The 25,868-nt window shown below is 38.9% G+C and overlaps 1 protein-coding gene across 1 annotated transcript in view; it reads left to right on the forward strand.

Annotated features, from left to right (window-relative positions):
• The window catches only part of THSD7B (thrombospondin type 1 domain containing 7B), a gene marked incomplete at its 5' end in the record, with an annotated part of 477,345 nt that overhangs the window by 227,770 nt on the left and 223,707 nt on the right, over nt 1-25,868 (forward strand). The window contains 2 exons of the mRNA XM_081346642.1: nt 10,015-10,209; nt 19,908-20,142. Coding sequence (XP_081202768.1) covers nt 10,015-10,209; nt 19,908-20,142 — 430 coding nt within the window. The remainder of the gene's footprint in view (nt 1-10,014; nt 10,210-19,907; nt 20,143-25,868) is intronic.

The raw sequence follows: 25,868 nt of genomic DNA on the forward strand, positions 1-25,868 counted from the left end.
ATAAATAATATAGTCCTTTACAGATCACCTGATTGTTAGACTTCATTCCTTCCTCTACATTTTACTATTCATGTGGAAGTTGTTAGTTTTCCAAGTATTCTTTTGTTTCCTCCCTCTTTTAAATAAATCTAGAGTTTGGGGGTTTGCTTTTGGACCTTTGTTTTCCAGGGAGCTCATGTGTCAGAAGGAACTTTTACCCATTCTTCCATGCTATTTAGGAGGGGCATACTGATAAACTTAACCCATTCCTCACAATTTTTAGTGAACTATTGATTTGTACAGTTTGCTCCTTTTCAAATGCAAACAAACAAACAAAAAACTAGTGAGGCCATTATAATAATATAAATTATATAAAATTTAATTATAATTCTTGTTCTTGTTAGTTGTGAAGTCATGTCCGACCCATCGCGACCCCATGGACAACGTTCCTCCAGGCCTTCCTGTCCTCTGCCATTTCCTGGAATCCATTTAGGCTCACGCCTACTCTTCAGTGACTCCATCTGGCCACCTCATTCTCTGTCGTCCCCTTCTTCTCTTGCCCTCAACCTTTCCCAGCATTAGGCTCTTCTCCAGTGAGTCCTTCCTTCTCATTAGGAGGCCAAAGTATTTGAGTTTCAACTTCAGGATCTGACCTTCTAAAGAGCAGTCAGGGTTGATCTCCTCTAGGACTGACCGGTTTGATCGCCTTGCAGTCCAAGGGACTCGCAGGAGTCTTCTCCAGCACCATAGTTCAAAAGCTTCAATTCTTTGGCACTCAGCCTTTCTTATGGAATTATAATTCTAATATTAACAAATGTCCGATATATTAAGATTTCCCCCATATAATTACTTATTATTATTATTTTATGCCACCCATCTCTCCTACAAGTTGATTACAACTGATGAAAATATTTAAAGGGCTTTGCAGATTAGAGGCTGTGCCCTTTTGCACTACTGTATGCATCTACAGTATGTCCCACAGTTCCTATCTCCATGCAGAGGTACTGGTAGAAAATGTGGAATAATATCTAATATGGACCTTATGATTCAGCCTTGTCCTTGAAAGAGGCATAGATACAGGTTCCAGTGGTCCATTTTAAAGAGTTTTGGAAGCTTCCGCCATTTTAACAGCTCCAAGAAAAGAAGTTTCAGAGGAACTAATTCCTTTTAGAGTATTATGAATGATCCTTTCCCATTTTATAGATGCTATCATAACTAAATTGTGTGTAGTATTAGATGGTTATTATAATATAATCATCAGACCAGTTATAGAGGTAAAGCTGCTTTGATATTTAATACTTTTTAAATGGCTCCTCAGGAAACATGCCATGTTGGCTATAAATGATAGCATAATTATTAATGATGTAATTAAAATTTTAGGCAAAACAGAAGCCTGCTATAAAGATAACATTCATGTTATGACGTGTAGGTCTTGCTGTATGAATGTATTCAGTTGAATTAAACAGTTGCATTTATCTAGAGAAGGGAACCTATCTCGAATGGAAATGGCAATAAAACGTAGTTAATGACAGTGAACTCTTCAAATAATAATGGAGTATAATAGAATGCAGAGTAGAATTCTGCTTCAGCTATTGCAGTAAAGTGGTTGTTCTTCATCAAATGAGTTTGAAACACAAATAGGTGGAATTGTGGCACCAGTTGAAGGTCTTCAGTGTGTTTTGATGCCCCCATGGAGCTTCTGTTCAAGTAGGTTTCATGTTTCTTTGCCATGTAAATAGAAGGGTAAAGAAGTCTGTGCAGATTTTACTCCACTAGTCGGGGCAGTGCTCATCTCTACTTCACCTAAATAGAAGAATTATATAAAAACTAGGAGCATCGTTTGATCAGTCATTCTTTTCAAAGGAATAGTAGACACCCTTCCAAGACCCACATTTACACTAATATTATATATACGGTAATATTTGATATATAATCATAATAGCTCTCTTCTTAATTCCCTTTGCCCAGAGTACCTTCCATTTATGCATCACAATCAATCTGACTATGTCTTTGTGTATATACCATATTATTCTTGTTTAAAAATACGTCTTGGCTATCAAGACACTTGAATGACATAGATCCAGCAGCACATTAATAGATTGGCATCTGTTCAGACTCATATTTCAGTAAGTTTTCCAGTTGATGGCAGGCGCAAGCAGCTACATCCATGTAGAGTTCAAACTATTATATTCTGCTATAATACAGGAATCTCCCAGACTGCTTGACTTTCCTTGGAACAGGTAAGGTTCAATGGAACTTAGTGGAGATCACTCCTGGATCTCACGTGGTTGCACTACAATTCAAGATTAATTCCCAGTTTGATTCCTCCCTATCTGACTAGGTATTCCCAACACCTCCTTTGGTTCTCTGATTTTCAGCAGTGCTTTTCCCAATGGATTATAGGCATTATTCATGCTGCATGTGAATTTGTAAACTTGTTACCTCCAGATAAAACCAAAAGTTACCCTGCTAGGACAACTAGCTTCTCTGTAGCCCTAATTTGAAGTGTATGTTGATAGAACAGTGATATGGTCTAGTCTATTTTTATCAAATGGTATCACCTCAACGTTAGCACTAGGGCTCAACTTTATTAAATTTATTAAGACTGTGCATTTTTCTGTTCTGCCTTAGGATCATCCATACACCATTTTCAGTTAAATTTGTTGTTGTCTCTGTGTAATGCACAAAGACAGATGAAAAGTACAAATGAAATGGCTTACAATTATGGTGGTCTGAGTTGTCACTTGTGCGTGAATACATCAAAGTTTCTTGCCATCCTTCATACTTGATCCTTTCTTCCTCACATTTGGTATGTGCTAGCAGACAAGAACAGAATCACTGTGGCAAACTAATCCTGAATCAACAGGTGAAAAAATAAAAAAGGCTTTAGAGTTCCATTAATATCATGAAACCCTACTGGTTCAATTCTACTTATTTAATTATTTGATAAATTTCAGTTTCCATCCAGAGCTCCAGATAGCATTCAGTCCTCATTTCCCCCCTGCAACAATCCTGTGAAATAGCTGGGGCTGAGAGATAGTGACCCATGTCTTCAAGGGAGGGATATGGATCTCTTCTAGCAGCTTAACTGCTACATCTCTACATGGGGCTGCCCTTGAGGACCACTCGGAGGCTCCAACTGGTACAGAATGCAGCCGCGAGAGTTGTGTTGGGAGTCTCCCGATACTCCCATGTTACACCTCTGCTCCGTGAGCTGCATTGGCTGCCAGTTGTCTTCCGAGTGAGATTCAAGGTACTGGTAATGGTGTTCAAGGCCCTACATGGCATGGGTCCGGAGTACCTTAGGGAGCACCTGCTGCCGGCATCAACTTCCCTCCGCCCTGTGCGTTCCCACAGAGAGGGCCTCCTTAGGGTACCACCGATCAGAGAATGTCGTTTGGTGGCCCCCAGGGGGAGGTCCTTCTCTGTGGGCGCCCCGGATTTATGGAATTGGTTGCCGGTGGAGCTCCGGATGGCGCCCGACCTTCGCTCCTTCCGGCGCGATCTGAAGACGCATTTATTTGAACAAGCCGGCTTGGCCTGATGGGGGATGGGTTGGGTTTTTATTGTCATTTTTAATATATGTATTTACTGTTTTTTAGCTTGGGCATATGTTTAATTCTTTTTTAACTTTTGTATTTTTTGTATTTTTATATGGTTGCCCTGTTCACTGCCCTGAGTCCTCCAAGAGAAGGGCGGTATATAAATAAAATAATAATAATAATAATAATAATAATAATAATAATAATTATTATTATTATTATTATTATTATTATTATTATTTATTATTATTATCACCCTAGCTTAATGAGCATGGCCTTACATCAAGAATTCTATCCCTTGCACTCTTCCATAACAATTGGTCCCAGGGTTATTAATAGTATGACTTTTGGAAGAAACCAAGTCTTTCTATGTATGGTTGAACATACTTTGGTTTCCATATGACATAAAACTCTGATGATATCCCAGTGGAGTTCACAGGGCTGAATTGTAGGATTCACGGGATACTTTCTAGTTTGTTCAGTTTTCATTAATGCTTCTTTCTCTCTTCACCCCCATCCCTACCTCTGTCTTCATACTGCATGAGTGACTCTTGAATCTTAGCACATTTGGCAAAAATGATTCTCACTGAACAAGGGCAGACTTGCCTAGAATTGTATGGAAACCATTCAAAAATGTTTCCCAGTGTGTTTCATTACCTTGCTTTGTTACAACTTCATAATGCTTACATTAAAAAAAAAAAGATTGTGTTATCTGTACATTGGCAGATAACTACTGAGGAATGGAATAGGAAGAATTAAAGAAAGATGTTATTTGCAATTGTAAAAGCAGAACAAGAATAATTAAATGGAACTGCAAAGGATAGAGGGATTTTACACACAGATGTTTTTTTTCCTCCCAGGGTTTTCATATAAGATTTGATTTTGAGGTGGACTGAAGCCTAGCATTGCAGGATAAAAATAACACATTTCCACCCAGGTCACAGAGAAATAATGGAGGATTTTAACCTGTTCAAGGTTCAGAAAGAATGGGAAAGGCAGGTTGGTTGCAGGGAATTTAGGAAAGATTTCTCTCTGTGGATTGTATAGTTATTAAACATTTATTAATTTAAGAAAATTACAAGATATCTGCAAAGGGATATTGGCCCGAAATCAAAGAGCTACTATAGAAAATATTAAAAATCAAAGAGAAAGAACTGAGAGTTAAACTGCCAGATCAGCCATTTAAAAAAAAATCTATCAAAAGATAGCCCAAGAGGAGGGCAATAAAGAGAAAAGTCCCCATGGCTATCAGGATTATGATGTATAAAGAGAATCATTGAGCAAAACCTGACAGAGAAAAATGAGAGAATTAGAGAAAGAAAAAGCAACCGAGCAAAGAACAATGTTCCCCAAACTCTAGTAAGAACCCACTTTGCATTCAGCTGATGGAAGACTCTTAAATTACACTGACTTCCATCGTTAAAGTTAAGAGGGCTAAAGCATCATCTCTGGTTAGTCTCTGAAACAGGAAGGGAAGTCCTGGAAGTGTTTCTAGGATGGAAAGGCCATTGAGAACCACTTTGGTCTAGTGATTGAGGAATCAGGCTAGAAAGCAGAAGAATGTGAGTTCTAGTCCCACTTAACTACGAAAGCCAGCTAGCTGACCTTGAGCCAGTCACTCTCTCTCAGCCCAACTCACGTCAAAGGATTGTTCTGGGAAAAAATAGAAGGAAGAAGGTGTGTTGGATATGTTTGCCAGCTTGAGTTTTTTGTAGAATGAATGAATGAATGAAATGTTCTGCGTTCTATTCCAATTTCCACTAGATACAATCCCGTGAATGGATCTACTTCTCTTTTAGAATTATTTGTGCTCCTTGCCATCAGTTAACCTTATATTACAAATTACGGTACATGAAGTTCTGCACCGTGTGAAACAACAAAGCCATTTTGACATTTCTTTAAATTCATGTTGTTTCCTTTCTTATGTTTGTTACCTGTTTCCCTGAAGCATGTCCACATACTCTGAAACGTTCATGTTATTTTCCATTTTCCCTTTGTTAAACATTACTTCTTTGCTTTTTTTTTCCCTCTCTCTCTCTGACATTTCTAATTCTTTTCTTTATTTTATTTGCTCCCCTCCCCTAACTTCCTTTCCTCTCTCAATTTCTGAAATAGTGCTGGGTTATTTCCCACCCTGATGGTTACGCTGACAAACTGACAACACGGCTTGTTGGATTTATGTTAACTGAAACTAGCATCCAGATAGCAATGTCTGTGTGATGTAGGCTTTTCCATTGGCAAGGCAATGCTATAAGACTAGAATTACTAGTATTTGATTTGGTGGCTCAGAATGGAAATAAAAGTCAATGACAACATTGGTAAGAGCTGAGTACATTACAAATGATTATATCAAATCAATCTTTTCCTCCTAAATTGTATTATTATTGTTACCTAGTATTTAAATGGAACAGTTCCTTTGGCTAATTAGATGTCTGAGGGTAGATTTTTGCCCATTAAGACAATTTATCCTGAAAGATTTAAAATTGCTATTAGTTAGCAAGCAAATGGTAACTTTGATTTCCTTCTGTCTCCATTCCTGAATTTACTACCATCTTCTGACATCTTTGTTATAGAGAAGCAGTTACTCAATGTTTATTGGTATTGTTTCCCAAGATTTAAATGAGATATAAATTTTTATAGCAAGCATAGTATTTTAATGGTTGTTTCATTATTTTACAAGGAGAACAAGAATAGATACAAGAAGTAATATTGACGGACAGCATGCCATTAAATAAACAAAACCATTGCTTTAGTCATTTGAGTGCAAATCAGGATCTTCTTTTTTTTAGTGCCTGGTTGCAAGATTATATACAGTCCAACATTGCTTGGGACAATATAACAACCACAAAAAATAATGCTATGTGCTGTCTGCTGGGGGAGAAGGAAGATATTGTTTTTCCTTGAAGATGTTTTGCTTCTCACCCAAGAAGCTTCAAAAGTCAGTCAGAACTGAAGAAGCTTCTTCGATGAGAAGCGAAACATCTTCAAGGAAAAACAAAGAAAGTCCAGTTTTGGAAAAGCACCTTTGGGACGACCATGACCTGGATGACTGGGGATCTCCATAAACAGAACGCCAATGTCAAATAATTTGTTTCATCATCTACGATTTATTATTTTGAGGAAAGTCAAAAGAAATTAGAAATGTATGTTTGGCAGTTGCTATGGATGTCTTGTAATCAATGAATTTTGGGTAAATGGATTGTTTTCTTTTCAGTCACTTTTGTCCAGTGTGAGAATAAAGTCACCTTTTTATAAGATATGAAAATTGGTGGCAACATTATATGATAGGATGAAACTCCAATAAACTCCTCTCTGGCATTCTTGTTTCCTTGACTGTTTTACATTTCTCATCTACTGGGATTTTGAATAAAAGATTTGTATAATTCATTTGGCAAACCATCCAGTGTTATTCTTATAAAATTATTTTCCAATATTGCTTTTTCAAGTTGTGCTGAAGCAGGTGATATTCAGCACTTGTTACATACCTTATTTTTCACCTGCATAAATATTTTCTTGAGATAACTTGAAACCCATGATCACGTTAGTTCTTCTTTTCTTCGGTAATTCTATTCCTTGTTTTAGAGGTTATAGCAATAGTACCATTATTACTACAAGCTAGAATTTTTTACTTCTGTCCATATGGAATAGAAGAAACATTATAAAATGTAAATTATCTGAACTGTAGCTTTGAAAGTTGGGAGATGGATACGTAGTCTGTGTTTTCTTTGAAAAAATGTGGCAAATAAGATTTTTTTTTTGCTTGTTTATTATATATCAAATTTAGAAACTGCCGATCTAATTCCCAGAGCAAATCTGTGATACACTTGTTTTAAATAGAAACAGTGAAAGGATATTTATTTACTTACATACTAATTTACAGGTTGGCTCCTGTAACCCATCAAAATTTCCCAGGGTTAAAATAACTTTAAAGGGTTTTCTATAACTTTTTCATGACTCTAGTTTTCAGAATGTAGTAACAGCTGCCATCCAGGCAGATTCTCAAAATCCTTGCAAGGCTATAATATCAGGATGACTTGTGGAGACAAGCACATAATTGGTGCATGGTTTAATTCTTTTTCGCCTGCCCCTGCCCTCCCCTTTTAGCTCATCTGCTGTCAGCTAGATTATCCAGAGTGGTGTTGCTACAATAGGCCATTCTCAGAGAATGACTAAATGACAGGTGCAAGAGAATCTTGGCAAATGTGTCATGGAAAGAGATTGATGTTCATTCATGATGAGAAGTCTTGTTTATTTTGACGTTTATTTCATCATTCAGCATGCTAAAATAAATATACAATGATCATGAAAGCTAAGCTTCATCATCTTCAATCACACAAGGACGTCAGAGAGAGAGAGAGAGAGAGAGAGAGAGAGAGAGATATGCATCCATCCATTTTGCCATAATTGCTTGCTCGATTCTCAATTCTCTTTATTATTCCCCATAATATTCTTGAAATGTTTTTTTTTGGATTTTAGAGACTGAAGCTGCTCTCATTTAGAAATATAACTGTAGAAATTACTGATGCACATTTGACAGCTGCTTCCACTGGCAACGTGTCTTTTTGCAAAGACAAAGAAATATACGGTAGATCTCTTCTCTCTACATTATCATCATAAACCAAATCTCTTTTTTTTCTCCTTCTCCTTCAAGTGCATTTCTGAGTTTTATTGCTATCTCCTCTTCATATTTAAATTACTTGCCTCTATTGGGTCAATGTTAAGTTCCTTAAATATAACAAAAGCAGATATCCTGAGGGAGGAGGAAAGTTACTCAGAGTGAAAATGTTTGTACAGGGATACAGATTTCAGATGTAAAGAGCTCAAACTGGGGAATTGTTCAGAGCTGATATCTATAACTCAGGTCCAGTTTTCTGTGTCTTATTTGCATGCATATCACCATGTTCTATTTTAAAGTGCCCCAAAAGGCCAGAATCAACTAAACATGTGTACTTCCCTTATCTTTTAAAGAGAGCATATAAACTTCTCTTAAGTTGCTCTGTGATCAGAATTATTAAGTATTTGGTTCAGCTTCTCAGTGGACATAATTTCATCAAACTTTTACTGAAAATCTTTGCCATATTTTTTTGAAGCTTGCAGTTGACAATTAGAGACCCCACCTTTTTTATGAGTGCCTTGATACTTGTTTTGTGGCCCTAATATATATGTATATGTATGTGTGTGTGTATGTATGTATGTATGATGTATGCATATGTATGTGTGTATGTATGTATGATATATGTATATGTATATATATATATATACACACACACACACACAACCTCAATTATGGTTTGGGGACTTTAATAGTTTCATTTAAAATATTAGCTATCTAACTACTTCACTGTAGTGGGTTAATTGTATAATGCTTTGAAGACTCTAGGAAGTCTGAAAATGAAATAATAGATGTTTTGAATTTGACCTTTTTTAAATATGACTTGTAGGGCAAGGATCCCCAACCCCTGGTCTGTGGACTGGCACCAGTCCCCAGCATGCCACAAACTGGTCCATGCAAACAAGCAAAGCCCGATCCGCAGGATGCAGGCAGTACGTGAAACCACGCCCCCTCTGTTCTGCGGAAAATCTCTCTTCCCAGAACCAGTCCCTGGTGCCCAAAAGGTTGGGGACCTCTGTTGTAGGAGATTTCAAAAATATGGTTTTGCATCTTATAAATGTGATTACTGGCAAGTCAAGGGAGTTGAACTATGTCCTCTCTTATTTTGCAAAGATATTCTGATCCACGCATGACAATATTTCAATAAGGTCAGACCCTAATATAGTAGCATGTATTGAAGGTCTCTTGTAATTTATTGTTATATGGTGACTTCTATTGTTTTGCATTGCTATGCCTCCAGGGGCTTATAGTCATTGGAAATTTTAACACAACACAGTACCTGAGCAAAATGGTTCGGCTGAGATCGGTATATGTGAGACTGATTGGGGTAGATTGTAGGGGTGATTGTGAAATATAATTTTATCATATTTTATCTATCTACGTCTTACATTGCCGTATTTGATTCTAATTTCATTGTAAGAATGTATTTTATCCCAATTTTATTTTAAATTGTATTTTATTTCTATTTTATTCTAAATTGTATTTTAACTAATTCCATTCTAAATTGTTTTTACTGCATTTTAGTATAACGTACATTTGGAACTCTGCACTTTGATATGGCCCATGGGCTAATCAATAAAGATTATTATTATTATTATTAACATTATCATCATCATCAGAAATTAATAATATATGGATGATGAGGTGTTGCCCTCCCTGCACTCTTAAAAAGTTTGAGCAGTTGGCCCAAAGAAAGTGGTGGTGATTGAATTCCTATAAAGTAGGAGGATGTACATTGCACACACCTGGCATTTGTCAACACAAAGGAAAAGATGTATGAACTGAGGAACATTTGTTCCTTCCTATCCTATTCTTCATAGTGATACTAATGATCTTTATTTTGCTCAAGGTATTTTATGTTGGCTTCTTCTTTTTTTTTAGGTGAGGATGTAGCTGATGATTTTTGTGCTGATTCTCCATCGCCTTCTAAAACCACAACTTGTGAAGTACCCTGTGGGATGGATTGTGTTCTGACGGAGTGGTCGCAATGGTCACCTTGTTCTCACTCCTGTTCCAATAAAAATTCAGAGGGCAGGCAAAGCAGAACAACATCAGTACTGGCATTACCAGGAGAAGGTAAACAATGTTTTTTTTTCCAGCTTATTCGTTCGTTTCTGAATAGAATTCCTGTCAAGTACCCAAGCTGGCATAGTGCTTGGGAATCTTTATCTATCAGACGATAATGTATATGCTAAATTTTCATTCCAATAATTTCCAAACATGTAGATCACAGTCTTCAGATCATCATTGACTTGAGAAAATGTATTTGTCTTTAGGATGCTGTGGAACTTAATATATGAGGTGAATAAAATTATAGAAATCTTTTTTGATAGTGTTAAGTTTTCAACATAGAGTTACATCTATTTTTTTTTAGTATGACTGTTTGTCATTCTAAAGTCTTTAGAGTTTTATACTAGGGACTGTCATGCTTGTCAGAAACCACAATTGATAATCGTTATGAACATAGATGGCTGGAATTATCAGGTGTAAATTTTTTAAAAGTAAAATGGTGTGTGTGTATGTGTGTGTGTGGAGAGAGAGAGAGAGAGAGAAAGAGTCTGAATAAAGAATTGTATTCAGGGTATTTGACTTTTCAAGATTGTATTCTGTTTCACATTCCAATTCAATGCCTTCCCAAGTGAATTATTAGAATTTTTTAACAGTTAATTATTAATTTACAACTTGGGGAAAAATTAAACCTACAAAGTTATATACAAATATCTACTAATTGATTATGACATTAAATTGCAGATGATAACTTTGCAATCATGATATAATGAAGTTTTTAATATATCCAAATATTGTATGTATTTATTAGATTTTTTTTAATCTCACCTTTATTACTTTTTATAACTAGCTCAAGGCGGCAAACATATACAATACTTCTTCCTCCTCCTGTCTCCCCATAATAGAAACCCTGTTATATATAAATGACAATTTGTGCTGTAGGCAATGAAAGGAACAACACATTCCTACATCCAGGAAAGTGAAAAATTAATCTGGATATTTTCACGTTAACATGAAATGTATTTTCCTTCATATACCTAAATTCTGCTTATTTTTACCCAGTTAATGGATCTCAGAGAAACTAAGCCAAAGTGCTACAATTTATTCATCAGGTTTTTATTTATAAAATAAGTTAACTGTGTTTAAAATTTACAGGAGTTAATTAAAAACAGAAGACGTGTCATTTCTATTAATCACAGAATTGATCCATGAGAAGAATATTGCACAACACATAAAAATGAAGAAGAAAATGGGGTTCTAAGAAACAATCTACTCACATACTATATATTAATATATGCTAATTCAATATATTTACATATGTTAAATCATCCTATTTGTAAGGTCCTTCGGAGCAGATTTTGAAAGCCTGCATGAATGCGCACGTGGAATAATTTGTACTTAATATGCTGAATATATTTTTTTAAAGAAAGTAACTAAAATTAATGAAAATATCATACATTTCTTGTTCAGTGAATCAATGTATGCACAGCAACAGGCTAGAATAAATGGTTAATCATTACATTAATTTAGGGTCATTCTCTATATTGACTCTTAGCACCCATATATGATCTGTCTTCAGCTTGACCTTTAGGTCTCTCAGTGCTTCATTCATTGCTGTCATAATTAAGTCCATCCATCTTGCTGCTAATCATCCTCTTCTCTTTACTTCAGCTTTTCTGTCAGTATGGATTCCTCAAAGGAGTTGGGTCAGGACATAATGTACAAAAAGTCCAATAGTTTGGGCCTGATCATTTGAAAATTCTGGATTGATTTGTTCTATGATCCATTTATTTCTTCTCTTGGCTATCCATCATCTCAAGCATTATATAATATTAAGTAGAGACAATCACCATAGTTACTAGCTGTACTCCAAAGACAATTTAATCTATAAAGGTGGTATAGGAGATGTCAGAGCTAGATGTCACTTAAACAATTTTAAATACAGTAACTATATAATTTTTCATATAATAATAAAACAACATTAACCATACAATTCCTGTGGAATGAAGGTTCATCAGCTGTATAGAAGTCATTCAATAGATACAGGAAGCTGTACACCACACATAACCTCATCTACATATAAAAAGTAGAATGAAGTGGCTTGGACTTGCATGTTTAAGTCGTCTCCTCCCTGGATGTGGGTAGACTATCCCAAATTTGGATTCATCCCCTCAGGCTGCTTATTGCATCCCAATTATCCTGGCTTCAGTTATCCTGGCTTCACATTCACATTGGAACCTCCATCTCATAGGTGGTCTGCACCAGAGGTAGCAGTTGTCCTGGAAAAATGGAGGGAGACCTTACTGCAGACCAATCTATACAGTGTGGAGGAGATTTAACGTAAAGCAATCAAGGGTGGCTTGTTATACCGGTAGTTGGCCTATAAGATTGTCCCCTTTGGCCAGTCCTTGGGTTGGTGCCTGTTCCAGTTTCTGCAGAAGAATCTTTGATTTTTCCTTTTGAAAGGAACAGGTCAACTGGTCAGCCAGAAAGGGGGAAATGCTGAAATTGACTAGAACATTCCTGACTTAATACACATTTAACTCTCCCTTTATCTTTTATGTGGCTGGGAATTCCCTTTCCAGGGCTATTCCTTTGGGGGCACGCTCTGAGTCAGCCCATATGAGGTAGACCATACAAAGAAACAGGTACCAGGTGTGCCTAAAACTATTTTTTATTAAAATTGGTTAAAGAATCTTGTAAGTTTAAATGTCCTTTTCCTCTTCTCTCTTTTATCTACACATTAATTTGGATAGGAAGTATCTGAAATGCTTCTTGTTCCTTCCCCTTCATCTGGCCTTCTTCTCCTAGTTGCCTTATAATGGATCTTCCCTCTCTCCATCAAAGTCACCCTCTCACTCTTTACGTTTTAACTGCTCACCTCTCCTCAGGAAATATTCTTTGAAGTCATTTATTCTATCCTAGAATGTAACCTGCTTCCTCAACATAGAGCTCTTCAACAGCACTTCTCCAGCAGCTGCCTCTCAGCTTCAGAAATTCAAATGCCTAGTAAATGAGAGAAAAACTCTGTTTTCTCCATCAAGTAGTCAGCAGGTCAAGAGGCAGGCGATAGTAAGTAAATATACATGAGAGCTAAAACAGCAATAACAACAAACATACACCTTTCTCACATACCCAAGTCCTTGTTTGAATTCCTAATCCATAAAAATGTATTCAGTAGCTGCATCTGGTTGCCCATCTCCAGATAATCACTACCTGGATAAGTGATGAGCTCTTTGCTGTCATCTATAGTTTTCAGCTGATACCGGTAGGTTGACATTCCTTTAGAAAAGGGAGGGAGGGAGGGAGGGAGGGAGGGACTGAATGCTCTGACTTTACAGAGTGGAGGGGTCCAAATACCACTCTAGCACATATCTGGAGATTGGCACCTTTAAAATAAAGAAAAAATGCCAATGACTTTCCAGTGCCACATGAAGGACCTGTACAAACTACAACATAGCATGGTCCTGTTCCCTGGAGCTTTAAGGGCATGTTGTGGGGCAATGCAATTTATACCATGGTGATTCCCTCCTGACTCTAGGAAGAGAGAAAAGCACGGGAAAACAGCCCTGGAGACAAGCCTTGGAGGTACACAGTAATGTTCCTTCCCTCAAATGGAAGAGTTGTGGTTTGGTCACGTTGACCTTCACTCTGGATTAAGAAATACAAGAAATTCTCTTGTTTTGATATTGTGATCCTTCAGATTCATCTATGTGAATTTGAAGCATCAGTTTCTTTAGCCCAAACCATTTTTTAGACTCAGTCTGCATCTTCATTCTAGTTTCTCATCATTAATGCATAAAAGGGAAATATTAAAAAAATATTTTCATGTTTTCCTGAAGTGTAATGATAACGACGACAATTTTATTTCTGAGCTTTATGTTCCCTTCAGTCTTATTTTATAGTTTTTTACAGCAATCATGCGATTAAATTATTTGATTATTATCTGGAGTAAAATATCACTGTTTAAGAATAGTTTAGTTTTATAGTAATCAGTGGCCTCCAATCTTCGTTTAGACAGTATGTTTCACCAAATGTTTTAATTGATAGTGCGCTACTTCAGCGTTAGGAAGTGATGCGCTTCTGCAATTTCCTCCTCCTTATCTTTTTCAAAAAAAAGTTTGATGTTTTGGAAAGAGATAATTATTAACTAAGGAAGCCAATATCAATAACCTCTACTGTTATGAAAATTGTCTCTGATTGGCTCCATTTTTTTTATTAAAAGCACTCTATGTTTCCCTTATGGATAAAGATTCAGCAAAAAATACCATGAGCATTCAATAACAGTAAAAGCTTATAGACTCTTAACTATGCTCTAAAACGTTTTTTGTTCAACTGGCTACCTTGAATGAGACCCAGGAGGGACTAAGGGCAGGGAAGGAGCAGAAACCTCAAAACACTGGACTAAAAAATGGACACACACACACTTGTCCTTTTCTGCTTCTAATTCCATGCTATTCTTCTCCCACTATCTGCACATAAGTAGTATTTGCAAGCATCGATGCAGAAAATGACTGACTATTGTTCCCTTACCCCTACCTGATTATTTTGTTTCTCTCTCTCTCTCTCTCTCTCTCTCTCTCTCTCTCTCTCTCTCTCTCTCTCTCTCTCTCTCTCTCTCTCTCTCTCTCTCTCTCTCTCTCTCTCTCTCTCTCTCTCTCACACACACACACACACACACACACACACACCTCGTTTCCCAAATTCCCACAAACATTTCCCTTGGTGGCCATGTTTTCTAAATGGCAGCTCGGAGAATTGAAAGCAGAAAACACTAGAAATCCACCAGGAGTTTCTAACTTGCTTAGCAGCACAGACAAATTGTAGTGAGTCCATCCGTCTCTCTTCACTTTTTATGGGGCAGACATACTTGCACATCCCCAAGAGGCATCTCGTGCAAATATACTTAAGCATGAAGTCCCACGGAGTTGCAAGTGAATTGCCATCAAGGGAGAAGAAACAATTTACAGACCTTTTGACTGATTTCACATGACAAGCAATGTTTCCTTCGATAGGATTGTGAATTTCCAGATAGTTTTTTTTTTAAAAAAAAAGTCCTGAAATTGCCAGGCAGGCATTGAAATCTCTTTGCATTGTACAACAATGGATCTAACATGAGACTGTCTGTGAGAAGATTGATGTTCAACTGAAAGTGGATCTTGCAACATGAGAATGACTCTAGACATTCCAGTAAATCCATCAAGGAATAGCTGGGAGGGGGAGAGAAAAGACATAGACGCAGTGGTGGGATTCAAATATGTGAACAACCAGTTCTCTATGTGGATGCCACTTCCAGAAGTCCATTCTGGGCCTGAGCAATAAAAAATTAGCTACGGTTCTGCCGAACTGGTGTGAACTGGCTGAATTTAATTTAATTTTTAATTTATTAATATTTCTATACCGCCCTTCTCCCGAAGGACTCAGGGCGGTGTACAGGGCAAGAATAAAAAACATAAAGTTACAAAAATTAAAAAGTAATTAAATACATGCCCATAAAAAACAATAAATACATTAATAAAACCCCCAATAAAATGATAATAAAAAACCCCACCAATCCCACCCTCAGGCCAGGCCGGCTTGTTCGAACAGGTATGTTTTCAGATCGCGGCGAAAGGAGCGAAGATCGGGCGCCATCCGGAGCTCAACCGGTAACTGGTTCCATAACTCCGGGGCGCCCACAGAGAAAGATCTCCCCCTGGGGGCCACCAATCTACATTCTCTGACCGGTGGCACCCTGAGGAGTCCCTCTTTGTGGGAATGCACAGGGCGGAGGGAAGTTGACGCCGGCAGCAGGTGTTCCCTAAGGTACTCCGGCCCCCTGCCATGTAGGGCTTTAAATACCATAACTAGTACCTTGAATCTCACCCGGAAGACAACTGGCAGCCAATGCAGCTCACGGAGCAGAGGTGTGGCATGGGAGTATCGGGAAACTCCCAACACAACTCTCGCGGCTGCATTCTGTGCCAGTTGGAGCCTCCGGGTGGTCCTCAAGGGCAGCCCCATGTAGAGAGCGTTGCAGTAGTCTAGTCGAGAGGTCACGAGCGCGTGAGTGACCGTGCATAGATCATCCCGGCTTAGATAGGGCCGCAACTGGCGCACCAGGCGAACCTGGGCGAAAGCCCCCCTAGTCACAGCTCCTATGTGGTCCTCCAGGGTGAGCCGTGAATCTAGGAGGACTCCCAAGTTGCGAGCCCTATCTACGGGGGGTAATAATTCGCCCCCCATAGCGAGAGGTGGAATGTCCGAATAAACCCGGGATGAAGGTATGCAAAGCCACTCGGTCTTGTCGGGGTTGAGTTGAAGTCTGTTCCTCCCCATCCAGACCCGAACCGCCTCCAGGCAGCGGGACATCACGGTGAGGGCATCACTGGGGTGGTTTGGGGTCGAAAAGAAAAGCTGGGTATCATCAGCATACTGATGATACCCAACTCCAAAACCACGAATGATCTCACCCAGCGGTTTCATATAGATGTTGAACAGGAGAGGCGAGAGGACCGACCCCTGAGGAACTCCACAAATGAGAGACCTCGCGGTCGACCTCTGCCCTCCTGCCAACACCGACTGCGAGCGTCCCTGGAGATAGGAGGAGAACCACTGCAAAACCGTGCCTCCCACTCCCAATCCCCCGAGACGCCGCAGCAAGATACCATGGTCGATGGTATCGAAAGCCGCTGAAAGGTCTAATAGGACCAGGACAGAGGAATGCCCCCTGTCCCGAGCCCTCCAGAGATCATTCACCAGCGCGACCAATGCCGTCTCCGTGCTGTACCCGGGCCTGAAGCCCGATTGGTACGGGTCTAGATAATCCGCTTCATCCAGGACCAGAGGGAGCTGATGTGCCACCACACTCTCAACAACCTTCGCAAGAAAGCGAAGGTTGGAGACAGGACGAAAGTTGTTCAATATAGCTGGGTCCAAGGCAGGCTTCTTGAGGAGAGGCCTCACCACCGCCTCTTTCAAGACGGCGGGGAAGCTACCCTCACTCAAAGAGGCCAATATAACTGCCTGGAACCAGCTACGTGTCCTCTCCCAGGCTGCATAAACCAGCCAGGAAGGGCACGGGTCCAATAAACATGTGGTGGTGCTCAGCCTCCCCATGATCCTGTCCACTTCCTCCGGAGTCACAGAATCAAACTCCTCCCAGGTGATATCGACAAGACCACCCGTGTCCTGCTCGACAGACTCTGCCCAGTCAGAGTCCAGACCGGTCCGAATCCGAGCGATTTTGTCCGACAGATGCTGGTTAAACTCCTCGGCATGACCCTGCAAGGGATCCTCCCTCACCTCCTGATTCAGGAGGGAGCGAGTCACCCTAAACAGGGCGGCCGGGCGATTATCTGCGGACGCGATAAGGGTGGCGAAGTGGTTAGACCTCGCCTCCCTTATCGCAGCGAGATAAGACCTAGTATAGGTTCTTAGTCACAATCGATCGGATTCGGATCGGCTGGATCTCCAACCGCTCTCTAGGCCCCGTCTCTGACGCTTCATCTCCCGGAGCTCCACGGAGAACCATGGGGCTCGACGGGATCTGCACCGGGTCAGGGGCCGCAGGGGTACAACTCGGTCAAGAGCCTCAGTGGCTGCCCTTTCCCAGGCTTCCACTAAGGCGTCTGCCGAGCTGTGAGCAAGGGAGGCAGGTGGGGACCCCAGCGCCGCCTGGAACCTCTGGGGATCCATTAAGCGTCTGGGGCGGTACCATTTGATAGGTTCCACACACCCACGGCGGGGGGTGGCAAAACGGAAGACCAGCCGCAGGAGATGATGATCGGTCCATGACAGGGGCATAGCAATTGGGGAGCCCCCACCAAGATCATCTAACCACCGTCCAGATAAGAAAACTAGGTCAAGGGTGTGGCCTCCCTCATGAGTCGGTCCCGAAATTACTTGCGTCAGGTCCATGGCCGTCATGGAAGCCATGAACTCCCGAGCCAACTCAGATGATCCTCCCAGGGATGGTAGATTGAAGTCCCCCAAAACTATAAGTTTCGGGAACTCAATCACCAACCCAGAGAGGATATCGAGAAGCTCAGGCAGAAGCCCACTATTGCATAGAAGGTTCTAGAATGGCCAAGTCAAACTTCATTTTCAAATCTTTTTGAGATGCTGTGTGGTGATTTGAAATAGCTGTACATGCAAAACTTCCCAAACATTACAGGGCCAACCCCCCCAACCCCCCCCCCCGATATAGAACAGTGGGGGAAAAATATTCCCAGCTGATGTCATAGACTAGTATACAGATATTTAAAAAGCCTGCTTGAGGTTATTTCTGCCAAAGGGGACAATAGCAGATATTTGATCCAAGGGTGCATTTGGTTTTTGCACTGAAGGAAATGGGATATTTATTAATTTTTTGTTGAATAAATAACTGCCAATTTTCATATTTTTTTTGTTTAATGCCATACCGTTTGAATGAAGATAAAATATTGAAATGTGTCAGGCGTGAAAGACCAGGATTGCACCTGAAGTTCCAATCCAACTGATTTATTATTGCATGCCTAGGCACAGGAATCTGTTCAACTAGAGGTTAGCACTATTTTGAGACTGGATAAAGATTAATGGAGTTCAAGAGGGGTTGGATTTAGTCCATTTATGGCTACATAGTGACTTTAGGCTGATTTCCGTTTTGTCTCCATCCTCAGGCTCTGCCACTGCTTCTCCTACAAAATGTCCAGACATGTAAAATAATATAATAATAAAGTTTGCATGGGATGTACTGACTTTTTCACATGGCAGTAGAAGTAGGCTAATGTTAGAAAACATCTTTCCCTGCAAGTAATATCAGTTGTTCTAAATGCTGAGCTTTTGTCCAAGGAAAAGCAGCATAGCCGCATTGTTGGATATTGATTTGTTGGTTAAAACCTTAACCTTCCAAATAATTGTAAAATTCAAGTTCTGCGTTTGTACTTTGAAAATATCAGTGCTTTTTTTGTAAAAGAAAAAGGTGCCGGAACTCACACATGTCATACAACCCACCTTGCCTACCCTACAAGGTTCCATCCAAAAAAGGTGCCGGAACTCCGTTCTGAGCGTTCTATGAGAAAAAAAAAGCCCTGGAAAATATTAATTTCACATTTACAAGAGGCAGTTTGCTTTTCGTTTTGTGCCAGTGCTGTACTGCAGGTAGTCCTTGACCTATGACCACAATTGAGCCTAACATTTCTTTTGCTAAGTGAGACAGTTGTTAAGTGAATTTTGCCCCATTTTACAACCTTTCTTGCCACAGTTGCCTAGTGAATCACTGCAGTTCTTTAAGATAGTAACCTGGTTGTTAAGTGAATCTGGCTTCCCCCATTAATTTTGCTTGTCAGAAGGTCGCAAAAGGGGATCATATGACCCCAAGATATTGCAACTATCATAAATGTAAGTCGGCTGCCAAGTGTTTGCATTTTGATCATGTGACCAAGGAGATGCTGCAATGGTTGTAAGTGTGAAAAACGGTCATAAGTTACTTTTTCTGGTGCCATTGTAGCTTTGAACGGTCACTGAATGAACTGTTGCTAAGTCGAGGACTACCTGTACTAGTGTTTTCTCGCTCAATTTTTTTTCTTCTTAAACTAACAAGACCTGGAGCCTTAAAAAGTTTGAAGATACCCATTTTAAGATATGGCTAATACATTTAAAAATACCTCCTTTTGTTTGATTGACTGCTACAATGCTCACAACTTGGAACTTTGTTTATTGCAGGCTTGCAGGCAGGGTGTTGTCTTGAACAGTGGCATTATCTTTGAACCCATTGCTACCGTTTATGTTGCTTTTATCACACACAGGTGGAAAGCCTTGTCCTCCTCCTTCATCACTCCAGGAGTATCGACTGTGTAATGAACATTCTTGCAATCAGCTATACTGGGAAACCTCTGCATGGAGTCTCTGTTCAGAAAATGTCCTGCTAACAACTCTGAATACTACTACCAATTGGAACAACAAGGCAACCTGTGGAGTTGGAGTACAAACTAGGAGGGTCTTTTGTGTGAAAAATAACTCTGGCCCAGTCCCAGCTAAAAGGTATACAGTATGGTTATAATATTTGGTTTATTCTCCTCTGAACACTCTCATACTTTTAGTTCTATTCAAATTGGAGAAGGCCATTGCAGAATTGTGCACTTAGCAAGATGGTGGACATGCCACCATCATTACCACATAACTCCTCTCATTCTTTCTCTGGTGAATCCATGCTTCCGTTTCTAAGAGATGAGCAGAACTGCATTAAAGTGGTCTACAGGCAGTCAAATAGACAGAATGGTCTCTTCCACGCAAAGCATAAAACAGATAGAGTTGTAAATTTGCAATATGCAAAGTATGTTTTTCTCCCTAGATAGAAAACTAGGCCTTAACTGCACTCCTGAAATTCAGGAGTGACTTAAATGTGTGGAAATCGTCCTGGCACAGCTGCCATTTGCAGGAGCTATGAGTCCTGGAGCACCCCCAAGTTGTGCATAATTTCTGAGTTGGGGTATAAAACCCTATTCAGAGACAAAGGTAGTGCTCCCCTGGAATTGTTTGGTCTGAAGATGCAAAGTCTGTTCCTCCTCATCTGGACTTAATTTCACATGTTAAGATTTCTGCTCACCTCCAACCTCAGGTTTCACCCTGAGAGAAGCTCCTATATCAGAAACAAAAACACTTGTATGAGTAATGCAGGGTTTGTAACTAAGTGTTATTTTAAACTGCTCCGGGCAAAGTTTCTGGGTACATGAGGCCAAATTTTACTGAGCATCTTTACCAAATGATTCTAGGAAAATGCTTTCAAAACAGATTTTGTTTCCTTTAAGGTAAATTTGTTAGGATGGTGTAGATTTTGAAAAATACTTTGCAAGAAGTATTTTAGACCTTAGGTGAATAAAGGCCTTCTCTGCTATTTTCTGGAACAGCCTCCAAAAGATATTGAAAGAGTCACATTAACTTTAATGAAGATGAGTCCTTAAAGCAACACTAGAATCTCTTTTTTTTCAGGATCACAAACAAGCTTGTAAAAAAATAGCTTATTTTATGGAATAATAGGAAAGTGCTGTGTACACCTGAGGTCTGAAGTATTTTTTTCAAATCATATTTCAATTGTTCATAGCTCCTACAACCCAACCTCAGATTAAAAAAAAAAGATGCTGAATAACTACTACAGCATTAGGTTTGATTGAAATTATCCTATGAAAAACAAATGTGATTCTAAAGAAAATACTTAGCCTTGCAGCTGACCTAATCTGCTTGGCTTTAGTAGCTGAGAGAAATTAGAAATACAGATGTTTCTGCATTTTTTCCAAATCAAGACATTGCTAATTACTTTTGTGCTCTGTTAATGAGTTTAGAGAATTACTAAAAACTAGTTTTTAATTCTTATTGCATCTCTCTCTCTCAAAAAAAAAAATACCTGAGAATGAGCAGTCTGTGTTGACTCTTGTACAGTTAATTAAAGTGCTTTAAGATAATGAGACTAATTGATAAGAAAAAAAACCCTCCTGTTCCTTCAGAAGAAAAAGCTTCATCAGCTTTTGTTTTTGTTCTCTATTCCATCATACATTGTTTAACACATAATTGGGTCTTTACTCTTATATAAAAGTCTAATGACATAGATATATTGCTGAAGCAAATGTAAGAATATTGTGATTGGCTTGGAATATCAGAAGAAGATGTGATCAGAAACAATAGTGAAAGAACATCTTCCTCTAATTTAATGAATTTAATGCCCCTAGCCACAGAAATTCTGAAATTGGTACTTCTAATTTTTCAGTAGAAAAAATGATTTATTTTTCGGTCAGTGAATGTGAAGATCTGAAGAAAGCTTGTGCTAACATCTCTTGCCAGCCCTGGTTTCTTAATCAACATAATCCAGTTGATTATATTTTCCTCATTGACTTTGGAATCTTATATATATATATATATATATATATATATATATATATATATATATATATATATATATATATATATATATATATATATATATATATATATATATATATATATATATATATATATATATATATATATATATATATATATATATATATGGTAAAGGTTCCCCCGCACATGCGTGCTAGTCGTTTCCGACTCTAGGGGCCGGTGCTCATCTCCGTTTCAAAGCCGAAGAGCCAGCGCTTGTCCGAGGACGTCTCCGTGGTCATGTGGCCGGCATGACTAGACACCAAAGGCACACGGAACGCTGTTACCTTCCCACCGCAGTGGTCCCTATTTTTCTACTTGCATTTTTACGTGCTTTCAAACTGCTAGGTTGGCAGAAGCTGGGATGAGTAACAGGTGCTCACTCTGTTACGCGGCACTCGGGATTCGACCCGCCAAACTGCCGACCTTCTGATCGACAAGCTCAGCGTCCTAACCCACTGAGCCACCGTGTCCCATATATATATATATATATATATATATATATATATATATATATATATATATATATATATATATACACACACATACATACATACATACACATACATACATACACATACATACATACACATACATACATACACATATATATATACATACACACACATATATATATATATATATATATATATATATATATATATACACACACACATACATACATACATACATACACACACACACTGCTCAAAAAATAAAAGGAACACTTAAACAACACAATATACTGTATTTAATAGTAGGATGTCTTATCTTGTGTTCCCTTTATTTATATATATATATATAAATATATATAATATATATATATTATGAAGCTGATGTGGCCTTGATTAGGCATTTATTAAAGAAAGTTAGCTTTGTCAGCTGTGGAAATAATAGATATAGTAAAGGGGAAATATTAAGCTAGGAAGGATATTAAGGGTTATTGATTATAATGTGGGAAAAAATAAATATTGGATGGAAGTTTCTTTTTAAGATTTGTAATCACTTTATTTTGTTGCATTGAGGGATTATTGGTAAACTACTAATTATCTATCTGCAAAACAGCCCTGAGATAACAAAATTGAGGAGTCCTTGTTGCTCTCTGAGCTTGGTTGTTTTCTTGCAGACCAGGTTCATTGCACACTAGGTAACATCTGCTAGAAGGGAGTGGAGTTAGCTCTCTGTTTATATATAGTAGCTTACCCTGTCAGTGTTAGTGGGAGGGTTGTTTTCTTCTTGGTAGCTCCTTGATTAAATTGTGGTTCACTGTTTGATTGTTTGCATGAGTTATTAGCTCTTAGACTGGGCTATTGCTTACTGCTTGATTATTGGTCTGGTATTAATCTTGGTGATAGTCCCTGTTTATCTGATTGTTAATTGCAAGCGAGGAGATATTCTGGTTTTTTTGTTTTCTTTTTAGGCTTTCATTGTTTCTTTTGGATGGGGTGTAAATGCTGTCTATCACTATTCTTCTTAGAAGTTTAGCATTTAGACAAATCAACCATCAACAGACACATAGGTAACAACATTCCACTTACACTGACAGGTCAAGCCACTGTATTTAAACAGAGAGCAAAGGCCATTTCCTTCTAGCACTGTTGATGTTACCTAGTTGGGTAATGAAACTTTGCAATAAAACAACCAAGACCTCCACAGTTCAACCTTGAGCTACAAATATTGTCTTCTGTTGGTATAACAAAACTAACTCTATTCAGAAGATCCAATCCAACAATAATCCTTTGGGTTGGAGTTTGTTGTTGTTGCTGTTGATAGCATAAGCCACTTTTAGCAGTGCCCCTAGTTTTACACATTGATTGTGTATTTTGTTTGGTTGTTAGATTTAAATCCTGCCCTTTATATAAGAGCTCAAGCTGGCATATAGTATGCTTCCTACTTTTTTTTACATAACAGCTTTGTGAAGTAGGTTGGGCTTAGAGGAAGGGAATGGCCAGGGGTCTTCAAACCTGGCCCTTTTATGACTTGTGGACTTCAGCTCCCAGAATTCCTCATCCAGCTATGCTACCCCTGTACTACAGAACATTGTACCATGATACCAGAGAGGAGTTCACATTACATGAGCAAACCATCCATTCTTTGGACAAGGAAAATCATGCTAGGCAAAGCATAGTGCCCATGTGCAAAAATGTGATTTATATAGCAAAAAAACATTCTTTACTAGGTTTTTTTCCTCCCAACTAAAGTATGATTTGCTCTAGGATGCCAGTGTCCTGTCTTCTTTTCTAAGCTTTATGTTCTACACTTCATGTAACTCATTTAGTTTAAGTTGCTAGATGTGGGTGGGATTTGCCGTCTGAATGAATTTGTGAATCACAATAACAAAGAGAAAAAATAGTATGTGGCTAGACCTGTTTATTGACTATTTATGAAAATGTAAACATTTGGTGTTGCTTTAAGAGCTACTGTGGAAATGATTAAGCATAGGATAACTTCAAGGAGATCTGTGTACCTACATAAATTTAATCAATTTACCTTAGAGGTAAATCAAGGTGCTGGTTATCACCTATAAAGCCCTACATGGCCTGGGTCCGGGATATCTGAGGGAACACCTGCTGCCGGCATCAAATGCCCTTCGCCCAGTGCGCTCCCACAGGGAGGGTCTGCTCAGGGTCCCGCCGGTAAGAGACTGCCGGCGGGTGACACCCAGGGATAGGGCCTTCTCGGTGGGAGCGCCTGCCCTCTGGAACCAGCTGCCGGTGGAGCTGAGAACTGCCCCCGACCTTCGATCATTCCGCCGGGGCCTGAAGACCTGGCTCTTTGAGCTCTCGGGCCCAGACTGAGGAGGAATTTTTAATTTGGGGTTCTTTTTAACTGACTACAGGGTTAATTTAATATTTTTTAATTTGGTTCTTAATTTTTGTATTTTGGATTTTTAATTCCCTGTAAACCGCCCTGAGTCCTCAGGGAATAGGGCGGTATATAAATATAACTAAATAAAATAAATAAATAAAAAATAGAGTGCAATCTATGAAATGAGGATTTTCCCTTCTTTTTATTTGAAGGAAATTGGAGCTAAATACATTTTCCATTGTATAGGCTTCCACGTTGATAGAAAAATGAAAAATAAATTTGAAAGAGATAAAAGAACACAGACAAAAAGGCATTATATACAGAGAATTTATCGGACAACAATATGCAAACTTATTAAAACAATGCATTTCAGGGTGCGCTTCGATTAACTTAACGAAAGCTTGACATTATTAAATTGGCACACAATTATAGTCATATGATTTATGTTTGGCTCCTACCAAACTTTTGACTGTTGATTGAAACAAAATATACTCCATTGTATTCTAGTTCCTACTATAAAGGCTGTCAGAGATTAATGTCCTAGTTACTTGGATGGTTTTATTTTATTTATGCTATTTATGTATTGTTCTACCCCAAGCAGGCACCAGACAGTACACAGATACTAAAACTGAAACAATTCCATCAGCATTGTTATCCTAAGAATACAACAATTAAAATCAATGCCAGTGCATATTAATTTATTTCTAAAGACTTTCATGAATGGCCAAGTTTTCATAAACTATTGTAAGTAGGGGTCATCCTCACATTGGAGACAAGCTGTTTTAAGGAAGCAGAGCTGTCTCAGTAAACTCTGTCACTGTGCCACTTCCCCATACATCACCTGATAGGATTGGATTGGCAGAATCCCTTGGGTGTCAGGATTGGGTAGGCAGAATCTAACTGGCAAAGTTCTCTTCTGTAGTAGTAGATTAACAGCTCAATGTTGAGACTACCTAGTGAAGCTCCAGGCCCCTATATTTTGTATCAGCTGATACCTCTGGATGTTCTCCAAGGGCAACCCCAGGTAAAATGAAATGCAGTGGCCC

Source organism: Vipera berus, assembly GCF_964194415.1.
Source record: "Vipera berus genome assembly, chromosome: 1".
NCBI classification, from domain to species: domain Eukaryota; kingdom Metazoa; phylum Chordata; class Lepidosauria; order Squamata; family Viperidae; genus Vipera; species Vipera berus.